The 13,365-nt window shown below is 49.6% G+C and overlaps 1 protein-coding gene across 4 annotated transcripts in view; it reads left to right on the top strand.

Annotated features, from left to right (window-relative positions):
* Positions 1 to 10,085: 10,085 nt before the first annotated feature.
* SLCO5A1 (solute carrier organic anion transporter family member 5A1) overlaps positions 10,086 to 13,365 on the top strand; it is a 154,735-nt gene continuing 151,455 nt past the window's right edge. For 2 of the 4 annotated variants that reach the window (XM_045398364.3, XM_005563500.5), the window contains exons 1-2: positions 10,086 to 10,288; positions 11,963 to 13,355. In XM_045398364.3, coding sequence (XP_045254299.2) covers positions 12,449 to 13,355 — 907 coding nt within the window. In that variant the 5' untranslated portion in view covers positions 10,086 to 10,288; positions 11,963 to 12,448. Of the gene's footprint in view, positions 11,295 to 11,776; positions 13,356 to 13,365 lie in introns of those variants that run through there. The other 2 variants (XM_045398363.3, XM_065519338.2) reach the window with 2 other exon arrangements.

Here is a 13,365-nt window from a genome sequence, read left to right as displayed (position 1 = left end):
TATAAAGAAAAGGCTGTTTGAAAGATATGCTAAAGGAAGTCAGGCTCAGTGGTGCACACCTGTGGTCTCAGCTACTCGAGAGGCTGAGGCAGAACAATTGCTTGAGCCCAGGAGTTCTGAGCTGTAGTATGCTGTAGCAATTGGGTGTCTGAACTAAGTTTGGCATCAATATGGTGACCTCTTGGAGTGGGGGACTACCAGGTTGTTTAAGGAGGGGCGAACTGGCTTGGGTCAGATGTGGAGCAGAATCAGTAGTGGGACTGTGCCTGTGAGTAGACACTGCATTCCACCCTGGGCAATATAGCAAGACCCTCTCTCTCTTTCTTTTTTTTTTTTGAGACAGAATCTTGCTTTGTTGCCCGGGGTGGAATGCAGTGGCACAATCTTGGCTCACTGCAATCTCCTCCTCCAGGGTTTGAGTGATTCTCCTGCCTCAGTCTCCTGAGTAGCTGGGATTACAGGTGTGTGCCACTGTGTCTGGCTAATTTTTGTGTTTTTAATAGAGACAGGGTCTCACCATGTTGGCCAGGCTGTTCTTGAACTCCTGACCTCAGGTGATCCACCTGCCTTGGCTTCCCAAAATGTTGGGATCACAGGAGTGAGTCACTGTGCCTTGCTGACCCTGTCTCTTAATTTTGAAAAAAAGAAAGAAAGAAAAAGAAAATATGGGACACTCTGAGTGAGTTGCCCACCTTTCTGTGATATTTATTTAGAGAGGGTCTACCTCTGTCACCCAGGCTGGAGTGCAGTAGTGCAATCGTGGCTCATTGTAGTCTCCAGCTCCTGGGCTCAAGTGATCCTCCTGCCCAGCCTCCCAAGTAGCTGAAACTACAAGTTCATGCCACCACATGTGGCTAAGTTTTAAATTTTTTGTAGAAGTGGGTTTGCCTTTGTTTTCTAGGCTGGTCTTGAACTCCTGGCCTCAGGTGATCATTCTGCCTCAGCCTCCCAAAGTGCTGGTATTACAGGTGTGAGCTACCACATCTGGCCCCATGATTTTATTTAAAAAAAAAACAAAAAAACAAAAAAACAACAAAAAAACCTAGTATGTGATGTTTGTAATTTGGAATCTCAGGAAGCCAGACTTGATTTCATCTCTCTTTTGCAAGACAGGCCACCAGAGAATGAGGCTAGTTTTTCTCTCTCATCACTAACGATCAGATATTTCTCAACCTTACAGTGGAATGCAGGCTGGAGAGGGGCTGTGGCGCTCAGAGGGTGAACTTTAAGGGAAGCTTGTTCCAGGAGTGTGGCTCACTGTGTAGTAAAGGAAAGGCGGACAGAGAAGGCTGGTGAAAAATTCGTGAGTTGGCAATGAAACCAGGGCTGGTTACTCTCAGGTTCGGCAGTCCTGTAATAGACCAAATCCTAGTCATTAGAGATCTAGTGATTGGCTGTATGGGGTAGCTTATTTTGTATTTTTATTCAAAATCATAGCATGTATTATTTGCATTTGGATTGCTTCATCGTACTTAAATATTGCACTACAGAGAATGTTTTATCTTAATCAACAGACGAGCTCCTAAAAGGATCATAGCATTTTTTGGAGAAAATTGAGCAAGATAGCTAGGAGTGTAGATTCTGGAGTGTAGCTGGTCTGGATTTGGCTCTCTCTCCTTACTTTCTATGCTGTGTGATTTTGGGTAAGTTGGTGATCATCTCTGATTCTCAGCTCCCTCCTCTATTAAAGGGCTTGGTAATGCTTCCCTGATAGTGAAGATGAAATCATGTTTGTGAAATATGTAGTACTAAATATGTAGTGCTAATAAATGAGAGAGATCATTTTTGTTTTACTTTTGTGAATTCTTGAGCGGTGGTGGAATTATTGATAAGAAGGGGATTCTGGTGATTAAAAGGTGAAAAAACAAAAACAACCCAATACTGAACCCCCAAAGATTGGATGTTTAATTGGCCTGGCAATAATTTTCTAGGCTGGAGCTAATCCTAGAGAAGTGTGCGACCTCTATGAAACAAAAGATACAGGGTCCCCTGCCCTCTAACAAGCAGAGAGAAAAATTATTTTTAGGATGAATGCAAAAGATAGCATGGCATAACTATAACGATGGCTAATATTTAAGCACCTACCTTGGTCCAGGCGCTGGTCTGTGTGTATGTTCTAAGCACGTGTTGCACGTGTTATCTCATTTGATGATTTGAAATAGGTATTGTGTTTAACCCCAACTTGGAAACTGAGTAAACAGAGCCTTAGTGAATTGCCCAAATCCATACTGCCATAAGTGACAGAGCCAGGACTAAATTTTTGTGGTTTGGCAACAAAGTCCTCTTTTTCTCTGTTTAATCATTAAGGTGTGTGCCATTTAATTGGCAGCATTTTTTCCTTCTTAGTGGTCCATGAAATAATGGTGCATCTTAAAATTAAGGGTGTCTTTCTTGTAATCAAAGATGGTATAGTGACACCCACACACTCACCACAGAGATTTAATCATGTTGGTTTGCTCTGAAGTCCTTTACAATTTTTAAAAAATTAATGTATTTTTTAAGAGATAGGAGTCTTGCTATGTTGCCCAGGTTGGTCTTGAACTCCTAGCTTCAAGCACTCTTCCTGCCTCAGCCTCCAGAGTAGTTTGGATTACAGGCTCCAGTCACGGTGCTTAGCTGGGATCTTTCTTTGTCATGGTTCTATTCTGTCTGTCCTACAAATGAAGCAGGCCTTCTGAAGAGGGGTGGGGAAGCCAGGAAGGATAACAGCAGGTCTGAAATGGTACATTTAGAACTGTTAGAGTATCTGTTCCTTTCCATATGTAAGGAAACAACAACCTGGTACCACCCCACCTGCTTCGTAGAGGGGCTTCAACAGTGTGTCTCTGCGGTGATTGTGCTGTTTTGTATCGCTTTGTGTTAATTATTCTTCTATGCTCTGGGATAAGATCACCACCTTCAGGTTCCCCTGAAACATGGATCTTTCTACGGATCTAGGAAAGAAGCATGTCCTCCGATAGGCAATGGAAACCCAGAAAGTAGGATAGAGAGAGAAATCCCAGCTTTCTCTGGGTTTTGCTGTCTGGATCTAGATTTAGAGAAGTTTACAATTCAGGGTTGTCCTTGAAGTAGATCCTAAAAGGGACTTCTGCTACAGAGGCAAGCTGACAGCAAGATCCCAGACTGTGACTGATAAGCTGTAATTTTCTAACTGATGACCTAGTATTTAGATCCTTGTCCAGGGGCAGGATAGAGCAACCACTCTGCATTTTTAGGCAGAAAGGGATTCACTACGGGAGGTTAGGGGCTTACAGAATATCCAGAAGACCTGGACACATGGTCTCTAGGTTGGGTCACCAGGATTGATGCTGTAACACTGCAGATCCGTCCTGCCAGGAAAGCTGGTACTTCAGCTACAATCTGTAGGGTGAGGAGTCAAAGGCATACACTGGTCTCTTGACTTCAGGGCATCTTGTAGTGGCTGAATCCAGAAATCAGAAAGCAGCCAATACTGCAACTGCCTCTCAACATCTAGAAGCTGGAATTTGGACAAAAATTTGGACCAAAGCAGAAAAATGCCATGTCTCCGTGACCTGCTTGCTGGCATAGACAGCCACAAAGGATATCGCCTGTGCCTCACCCTACCTTTCTAAACGTGCCAGAGTACATCAATTCTTATCCAGAACCTGATACGCAGGGAATCTGGAAAAGGTAGTTTTATAGCTTTTCCAGACTCTGCCATTTAAGAAAGAACAGAAAAGTAGGGAGTGCTCACTGACTGCCAATCAACCACATCTAACACAGTTAGTTTTGTTTTATCACATGAATGTATTTTCCTTTATTAGCCTTTAGCCTTGAGGAAAGACCTGTTTAACAGCTCAGACCTTAGGTCAGCTGTACCATAGAGTATAAGTGAAACTAATATCTGAGTGGGAGCATCAAATTAGGCAGTGCCGGTCAAGAACTGTGTAGGGTCTAGGATTTTACCCTTCTTCCAAGATGACAAGTTATCCTGCTAGGGTTTCATGGATACTGGGGAGAAAAGACTCTAGGGTCAGAGACAAAGGATATTATTACTTATGGCAAAGTCAGTAGCCAGAGGGTGAGAATGATGCTTGTACCGGTTCCCCATGCCCCACAAGTCCCACAGGGTGATGCAAAGAGTTCATTATAGATGCCTGTGCACATGATGGGCTGCATCATGGGAGAGGAGCACTGAGCTTAGAGGATACATTGCTTTTCAACAAGCAGAAGCAGCAAGCCTGCTCTTTGCCCAGGGGAAAATATTACCTCATCCCTCCAGGTTGCTGGCTGCAAACACAACTCTAAGAGATGGCCTGGGTAAAGAGTGGTGTGACATTACTACATACACATGCACACACGTACATATACACATATATGTTTTCATCCATGGCTCCTGACGTAACGGTCATCTGTTCTGATGCTGGGGCACTGTAGGCCTTGGAAGCAGGCCTCGGGAAACACAATCTCTTTCTGACCTTCCCCTGTTCTCTCTTCACCTGCCCAGGGAAGTCTTCCTTCCTTCCTTCCTTCCTTCCTTCCTTCCTTCCTTCCTTCCTTCCTTCCTTCCTTCCTTCCTTCCTCCCTCCCTCCCTCCCTCCCTCCCTCCCTCCCTCCCTCCCTCCCTTCCTTCCTTCCTTCCTTCCTTCCTTCCTTCCTTCCTTCCTTCTTTCCTTCCTTCCTTTCTCTCTCTTTCTCTCTTTCTCTCTCTCTCTTTCCTTTCTTTCTTTCGACGGAGTTTCTCTCTTGTTGCCCAGGCTGGAGTGCAGTGGCATGACCTCGGCTTTCTCTCTCTCTTTCCTTCTTTCCTTCCTTCTTTCCTTCCTTCTTTCCTTCCTTCCTTCCTTCCTTCCTTCCTTCCTTCCTTCCTTCCTTCCTTCCTTCCTTCCTTCCTTCCTTCCTTCCCTTCCTTCCTTCCTTCCTTCCTTCCTTCCTTCCTTCCTTCCTTCCTTCCTTCCTTCCTTCCTTCCTTCCTTCCTTCCTTCCTTTTGACAGAGTTTCGCTCTTGTTGCCCAGGCTGGAGTGCAGTGGCATGATCTCGGCTCACTGCAACCTCCGCTTGCCGGGCTCAAGTGATTCTCCTGCCTTAGCCCCCCAAGTACCTGGGATTATAGGCATGTGCTACCACACCCGGCTAATATTGTATTTTTAGTAGAGATGGGGTTTCTCCATGTTGGTCAGGCTGGTCTCAAACTCCCGGTCTCAGGTGATCGCCCCCCTCGGCCTCCCAAAGTGCTGGGATTACAGGCGTGAGCCGCTGCTCCCGGCCCCAAGGCAGTCTTTCTGATTGGAGGTCATAAGACCCTCGTCTCAGAGACAGTCCTGCCACATGCCCTGAAGGAACAAATGCAGCACAGAGAGGCCAAGGAGAATATGGACAGACAGGCCTTCCTGGGTTTCCCCACTCAGTCTATCAGTATTAGATCATCTGCTTTTTGTCTAGTCACCGTCTGATGTGGTTGTCTTCAGTCATGTCTATCCAAGGAAGTCTTCAAAAAAGGCCCAGGAGGACAGGGTTCAGAGAGCTTCTGGGACAGCTGAACACGTGGAGGTTTCCGAGGGGTGGTGGACCTAGAGCAAGTATGGCAGTTCTGTGCGCCTCCCCACATACCTCCCCCTGTGCGCCTCTTCATCTGTGTTCTTTCTGATATCCTTTGTATTAAACTGGTAAACGTAAGTGTTTCTCTGAGTTCTGTGAGCCTGTCCAGCAAATTAATCAAACCCAAAAAGGGGTTGTGGGAATACCAAATTGAAGCTAGTTGGTCAGACGTTTCAGAGGCCCAGGCTCAATGCTGGTGTCTACGGGAGAGAGGAGGCAGTTTTGTGGGACTCAGCCCTCAACGTGTGGGATCTGATGCTGTCTTGAGGTAGATGGTGTCAGAACAGACCTGAATTGGAGGACGCCCAGCTGGTGTCTGCTGCAGAACTGATTGCTTATTTGTTGGTGCAGACTCCCCGCCAACATCTGGTCACAGAAGTCTTCTGTGTTGATTGTTGTGGTATGAGAGCAGAGGACAACGCAGTTTGAGTTTTTCCGCATTCAGAAGTGGTTAGGGCTTTGCGTTCTAGGTGCACCCAAGAAAAACATGTAGAGATGCTCACAGCCCATGGAGGACTGCCTCTCTCCTAACCTGCTTCCTTCCCCTTCCCATCCGACCTCTTTCTTTTCCAGGCCAAGGTGGCAGTGGTGGTAATTATGAAACATCTTTCAAGGGAACATGATTTTTTTTTAGACAACTGTCTCCTCTTCACAGGGAAGTTTCCCTCCATTACTAGCCTTGGAGTATCTGGCTTAATTATTATTATTATTATTATTATTATTTTTGAGATGGAGTTTCATTCTTGTTACCCAGGCTGGAGTGCAATGGTGCAATCTCGGCTCACCACGACCTCCGCCTCCCCGGTTCAAGCGATTCTCCTGCCTCAGCCTCCCGAGTAGGATTACAGGCATGTGCTACCACGCCTAGCTAATTTTGTATTTTTAGTAGAGACGGGGTTTCTCCATGTTGGTCAGGCTGGTCTCAAACTCCCGAACTCAGGTGATCTGCCTGCCTCAGCCTCCCAAAGTGTTGGGATTACAGGCGTGAGCCACTGCATCCAGCCTGGCTTAATTATTTTTTGCTGTTGTTGGTTTTTGTTTGTTTATTTTTTGAGACAGAGTCTTGCTCTGTTGCCCGGGCTGGAGTGCAGTGGTGCAATCACAGCCTACTGCAGCCTCTACCTCCTGGGCTTAAGTGATCCTTTTGCCTCAGCCTCCTGAGTTGCTGAGACCACAGGCACATGCCACCATGCCTGGCTATTTAAACATTTTTTAGTAGAAATGTGTTCTCAAGGGATCCTCCCATCTCAGCCTCTTAAAGTGCTGGGGTTACAGATGTGAGCCACAGTACTCAGCTAATCTGGCTTAATTATATTAAGGGAGGTGGCAGTTTCTTTACAGGGAGCCAAGCCTCCAGGTGTTCATGGAACTGTGGTTTCCTGCGGTGTGGGACTTGCAGTGCTAAGTCTCTTTGGACACAGCTGGTCACTATACTCCTTTAGCACTTGCAGGGCCCTCAAGCCACCAGGGTTGGAGTGATGGCCTGCATTCATTGTACCCCAGGGCCAGATCTGTTCCTCCTCAGGTTTTATCCAACCTGAAATTCACTTCTAAGGAAGGGTATACATGCCAAGTCCTATTAAGGGGCTACCTTAAAGATCCAGTGTGTTTCCTGTTAAACAACCAACACCTAATTCAATTATGGTACTGGCAACTATGTATTATGTTTTGCACCTACAAAATATTCTGAACCAAAAACTCGGTTCTTGTTGTATCTGGGAGACCTCTGAAGTGAACCTTCTTTAAGAAGGAAGGGAAGGGCGGTGGGAAAAGGCTCTCTTCAGTTTTCTTCTGCCCATTCTCCAGGACGGCCAGATTTTAAACCTGTAGACTGCTCTGGAAATTCCAAAGGCTACATACTTGTTATAAGAAGATCAGAAAAGAAGTCATTTATGTACAAATTTGATGGACTTGGAAGAAGTAAACGTTAAGTCTGAAAGTTTGAAGAGGGTTTACAGTCACATGCTTCCTCTCCCAAAATGTCAAACAAGGCAGGCATTCTGGTCAAACTAACTGTAAACATTGAGTGAAATAAGGGTAGTAAACACTATCTTAGGGGTAGTGGAACCCCATGATATGAGTCCGTTTCTTTGTATTAATCAGACAATTAGGGCTAATGAGGCGTGCTAGTCTTTTTCAAAGTCATAGTTAATTGGGAAAGATCAAGCAAAAGAAATGCTTCTTGCTGAATGTTTTTTTCTTGTTTCATATGTGAGTAAAATCAGACCTTTTAAAATTTTGTCTTTTTTAAAGTCATATTTAACTGGGAACGATAAAGCAAAAGAAATGCTTCTTGCTGAATGTTTTCTTCTTGTTTCTTATGTGAGTAAAATCGGAACTTCAAAAATTTTGTCTGTAAATCATGACCTTTCTATTAGTGGCAATAAAAAAATCCATAGGTTCTTAGAGTTGCATCTACTTTAACTATGGTAATTGACCATGAATAAAGACAGTGTGTTTCAGGGACATGATTGCTTGATTTTTCAAGTAGGGAAGTCCTGCGATGGCACCTGATGCATCACATTGAATTTACTGATATCTGGAGCTGAGACTGAAATGAGAGAATGGGGCACAGAGCTTGGAAGGAGGTAATAGGAGGTAGGTTGATTCTGTTTGGATTTAGAATGAGCTCAGAAGAGTATTTAGGTTCAGGAAGTGCCACATATCTTTGCCCACTTTATCAGCAGAAGACTAAAATCTGGGCAGGGTGGCAGCAGTCCTATTGCCTGCTTGTAGAAAAGTGACTGGGCCTGATGGTGATCTCAAGAGGAGACAATGGCAGGGAATGAAGAAATGCCTCTGTTGATAGGTCAGTCTTGCAGCTGCCAGAAGATTGATTCTGTCTCAGCATGGACTTCAAGTACACACTGAGTGTTCTTTACTGTCAGCTGGCCTTAATTGTTCTCTAAGGATCGCTGTAGATAAGATGGTTGTTGGACTAAAGGGAGATAATCAGCAGAATCAAGGTGCATTGATGAGTCAGGATGCTGTTCAATGACAGGAGAGAGAGAAGAGAGTCAGGGTTAAGAGGTTAAGTAAGAACATAGTCTTTTGGAGCACATTGGTTCATATTGTCTACAGACTAGCTGTGTGCCTATATAAAGTTACTTAACCTCTCTACACTTGTCACATCTGTGAAATGGTGACAATGCTTTCATTGGGTAAGGCCAAGGGCCAATGGAGGGGCCTCGACTTGGCAGCAGTGGCCAGCATTGTCACTGGTACTTGTGAGCAGCCTCCTTTCCTCCATTAGAGCATTATCCTACTCTGTCAGTGGTCACCAGTGCCCTCAGATACTCTTTTTTTTTTTTTTTTTTTTCAGTTATCATCCTGTTTGTCTTCCCTGCAGTCTGTGCACATCTGACACTTCCCTTCTTACAGTTGTCTGCTCTTTTGGCTTTTCTGATGCGTCCCATACCTCTCTGACCTTGCTTCCAGTCTCCTTCCTTTGGCTGTTCCCTCTTCTCCTAGATCTCTTCACAATTTGGATGATCTTCCCTATTCATTCCACCCTTTCTTGTGCCACCTTTGGGCTGATGACTACTGGTCAATATTCCTAGTCCAAACCTCCTGTGTGTCCAATGGCTTATGGGACATGTACACCGGGATGTCCCCCAAACATTTCAAACTCAACACATGTAGATGAGAACCATCTTTCCCCTCAAGCATGTTTCTCCCCCTGTGCTTTTATTGGCTGTCAGGCACCTAGTCACCCAACTTGGTGCTAGAAACTTGGGAGTCATCCTACCGTGGCCGGTTTTCTCCTCTTGCAGATTGCATCAGCTGCCCAGTTCCCTCCTCTCTATGCCCTCTGCCAATGCCTCATAACATTTTGCTTTCAGACTGCCCCTCAACCCACTTCTGTGCCTGCAGTGTGGCTTCACATCTGTCTACCTGTCACTGCCAATGCCAGCTCTCTGGTGAGGAAGTCGGAACATCACTGCCTCCACAGTATTGACAGTACACAACTTAGGAAACCCGTGGTGTCCTTTCCTACTCAGCCACTCTTGCAGTCTGGTCCTCTGCCCCATCCCTGCAATCTTCCCGGCAGCTCATCTACCTATTGACCGGCAGCACCATGCCCCGGTGCCTCTCTTCTTCCTGCTGCGTGGAAATGAAGGCTAATGGATACTGGCTTCTCCAGTAGCAGGCTGCATAGAATGTACCACGTTGTTTTAAGCCATTTACATGAGTATTTTTCCCCACAAGTCAGAGGTTTCTTCTTACCAAATATCTTGTGTTGTTTATCTTTGGTCCCAGAACCTACTATGGTGAATGAGACATGGTGGGTGCCCAAGGCACGGAATAAACACTCAGAAATGATTTATTTATTCAGAGTGGGCTGTCAGCCTCAGCCGCTGACTTTTCTAGAGACCGGCCCCCTCGGGGCTTCAGCGCTCCTCGGCCCCCGCGGCCGCGCAGGTGAAGGGCAGCGGGGTGGCTGGCTGTGGGAGGGCTGGGCTGGGTGGCTGCCCTCGCGCCTGCGCCCTCGGCTGCTCCTCTCCGGGCGCGTCTCTGTGCGCGTGTGTCTGTTTGGAGCCGAGGAGAGGCTTGGGTGACAGGCGAGGGGTGGGGGGAAGAGTTCAGTCTGAGTCACAGCCTCATTCACTGATTTCTCTTCGGCTGGACTGAGGCTGCCTCCCCACGCGGCTCCCAACTATTCCCGTAGCTCAGTGCCCCCCTCCCGCCGCTCCACTCAGCCAGGCAGACAGACTGACAGACTCGCTAGTGAGTAGCCGCGGCTTGAGCGCCCGGGCAGCGCGGCGGGCTGTCGGCGGCTGTCTTGTCCTCCCACGGGTTGTGTGTGTGTGTGTATGTGTGTGTGTGTGTGTATGCGTGTGTGTGGAGGGTGTGCGTGTGTGTGATGTGCGCGCAGGGGGTGTCCCTGGGATTCCACGCCTGCTCAAGAGCTCCCTGCCGGGATCCGCGTGTCCATCCGAGTCTGCGCTGCTGTGAGGGCGCTCGCCCAGGCAGGGGGTTCGGACGCCCCCAGCGCGCGGCGAGAGTTTGCTGGGATTCCCCGGCTCCTCAGGCAGCGGCTGGTGGGGTTCCCCGGGAAGGCGCCTGGGCAAGGCAGCGGCGGGGAAGCCCGGGATTGTGAGTGGCTGGCAGGCCGGGAATCTGGGAGAGGGTTTGGCCCAGCACAGCCGAGGGAGATGCCGGAGAGGCCACCCTTGGCCGCCCAGCCTCTCTGCCTTTCTCCCTTGCCCTTCCTGTTTTCTTTTCTCAGCAGCATCACAAAGGCGCGCCGCAAAATGAAACCCAGTGTAGTGAAGCTCGGCTCTCTTCCACCTGGTGCATATTCTGACCCCCGTCCTCGCCCCAGGCTGGAGGAGTGGAGTGGGGGTCCCCAAGATTAGGGGCGGGGGCTTACCCCGGGGGCACACCTGTTTTCAATTCTCGCTGAATTCAAGCTGGGTGCGGGATCGCGAGAGCGGTTCCAACACGCCAGGGTGTGTGTGTCTGTGTGTGTGCGTGTGTGTGTGTGACCGCGCACGCGCGCACGCTCCCCAGGCCCACGCTCGCGGGGTGCGCTCAGTCAATAGCACACCTCCCCGCCGGCCGGCGTGCGCCCAGCCGGCTCCGTGGGCTCCTCGCGCGCGCTCTGACAGCGTGCCGGGATCTCTTTGTTTGGTTGTGGCTTCCCTAGCTCTCGGCAAAGCAGACGGATTTTCGGTTTCGTTTGATACAGCGCTCTGGGACTTAGTGCGGTCCACAGCCTCGAATGCCCCTGGTATTTGTAATTGAAGAGTTCTTTCGGGCAGGGGGTTATTTTTGGTGTTGGGAATAAAGAGGCAAGCATGTTGACCTTTTTGCTGCTGCTTTCGGCTTTGAATGCGTGTCTCTGGTGGAGCAGATTCAAATCTAGTCGCGCACACGTGCCAGCGCACACCAGTGTGCACACACATTTCTACACACGTAGTTTACCTCCACCCTCTTTTTTCCTTTTATAAAAAATTGGGACAGGGAATACATTGTGTGTCTGTGAAAAAGTTTCCTTTGTTCTTTTGGGCATTTTCTATTTTGAGTAATGGAGTAGGAGTACGAAAAGGTTGCAATTAGTTCACTCGAATAAAAGACACTGCCTCTGAGTCAGAGCTGCCAGGTTGATAATTATTAACATATAAAAGCAAACGCAATGTTTAAGGCAAAAGGGGCGGGGCGGGGGCAGGTCCGCGGCAGACAATGAGGTAGAGTCTCCGCCGACCGCCTGCTGCTTATTGTTCCCGGACTAGAGACTGCAACCGGCTGCTGCCTAGTCCTTCGGGGCTCCGCTCCCGGCTCACTCCTCCGTTCCTCTAGGGACCGTTCAGGGTCGCCCAACGCTGGTCCCCGGGGCGCAGGGACGCTAGCCCCAAGTCGCAGCTGCTCTTCGCTGACCGCCCTCTCTCTGCCTTGCAGGTTGGCAGCTTCACTCCCGAGGGTGCCGCGAGCCCACGCAGCGAGGACCCGGTACCCCTGGCGCAGCGAGGTGGGATGCGGTGCGGACAGCAGCGCTAAGTGCCCCCCACGCCCGGCGCGGGGTGCACTCGCTCCTGGCCGCGGGCCGAGTGGCGGCGGCGGCGGAGGGGATGAGCCCAGGACGCGCGAGACGCCTGCCTCAAGCTACCTCCCGGAGAGGGACGCCGAGCAGGGCTCATCGCAGGACCGCGCGGACCCCTGGCCCCGGTGGCACGCGGCTGCGGAGCCTTGGAGTCTCATCTGTGATCAGCATGCACCGGGCGCCTTCCAGCTGGTGAGGATGCCCTGCTGCGCGGCCCTGCGCCCCCAGCCCCAGTCCCAGGTGGGCAAGACTGAGTGGGCCCGGCTTCGGCCCCTCGTGCCGGTGGATGAAACGTGCCAGAGTGCTTGGGTGCCATCAACTATCGAATCTGAATTGTAAGAGCCATGGACGAAGGCACTGGACTGCAGCCCGGGCCGGGAGAGCAGCTGGAGGCGCCGGCTACCACAGGAGCTGTCCAAGAGAGGTGCGAGCCAGAGACCTTCAGGTCTAAGAGTTTACCGGTCCTCAGCAGCGCCTCCTGCCGGCCGATCCTCAGTCCCACTAATGAAGACGCCAAGCCGGCCTTTGGCTGTGCGGATTCTTCTGGCAACGAGGACTTGAAGCAAGGCCCGAACCAGTTGGCCCCCAGTCCCTCTGCCCCGTCCACTTCGGCGGGGCTCGGGGACTGTAACCACAGGGTGGACCTCAGCAAAACTTTCTCGGTGTCCTCCGCCCTGGCCACGCTCCAGGAGAGAAGGTGCCTCTACGTGGTCCTCACGGATTCCCGTTGCTTCCTGGTATGCATGTGCTTTCTGACCTTCATCCAGGCGTTGATGGTCTCTGGGTACTTGAGCAGCGTAATTACCACCATTGAAAGGCGCTACAGTCTGAAGAGTTCCGAGTCAGGGCTGCTGGTCAGCTGCTTCGACATCGGGAACCTGGTGGTGGTGGTGTTCGTCAGCTACTTCGGCGGCCGGGGTCGGCGGCCCCTGTGGCTGGCCGTGGGTGGACTCCTCATCGCCTTCGGGGCAGCCCTCTTCGCCTTACCTCACTTCATCTCGCCCCCCTACCAGATCCAAGAGTTGAACGCCTCGGCCCCCAACGACGGCCTGTGTCAGGGTGGCAACTCCACCGCCACTTTGGAGCCTCCGGCCTGTCCGAAGGACTCGGGAGGAAATAATCACTGGGTCTATGTGGCTTTATTCATTTGCGCGCAGATTCTCATTGGAATGGGCTCCACACCTATTTATACCCTGGGACCAACCTACTTAGATGACAATGTCAAGAAAGAGAACTCCTCTTTGTACCTAGGTAAGACTTT

The sequence above is a fragment of the Macaca fascicularis genome, chromosome 8, assembly GCF_037993035.2.
Source record: "Macaca fascicularis isolate 582-1 chromosome 8, T2T-MFA8v1.1".
NCBI lineage: Eukaryota > Metazoa > Chordata > Mammalia > Primates > Cercopithecidae > Macaca > Macaca fascicularis.
Note: the sequence above shows the minus strand (reverse complement) of the source record. Positions and strands in the feature narration are given on the sequence as shown.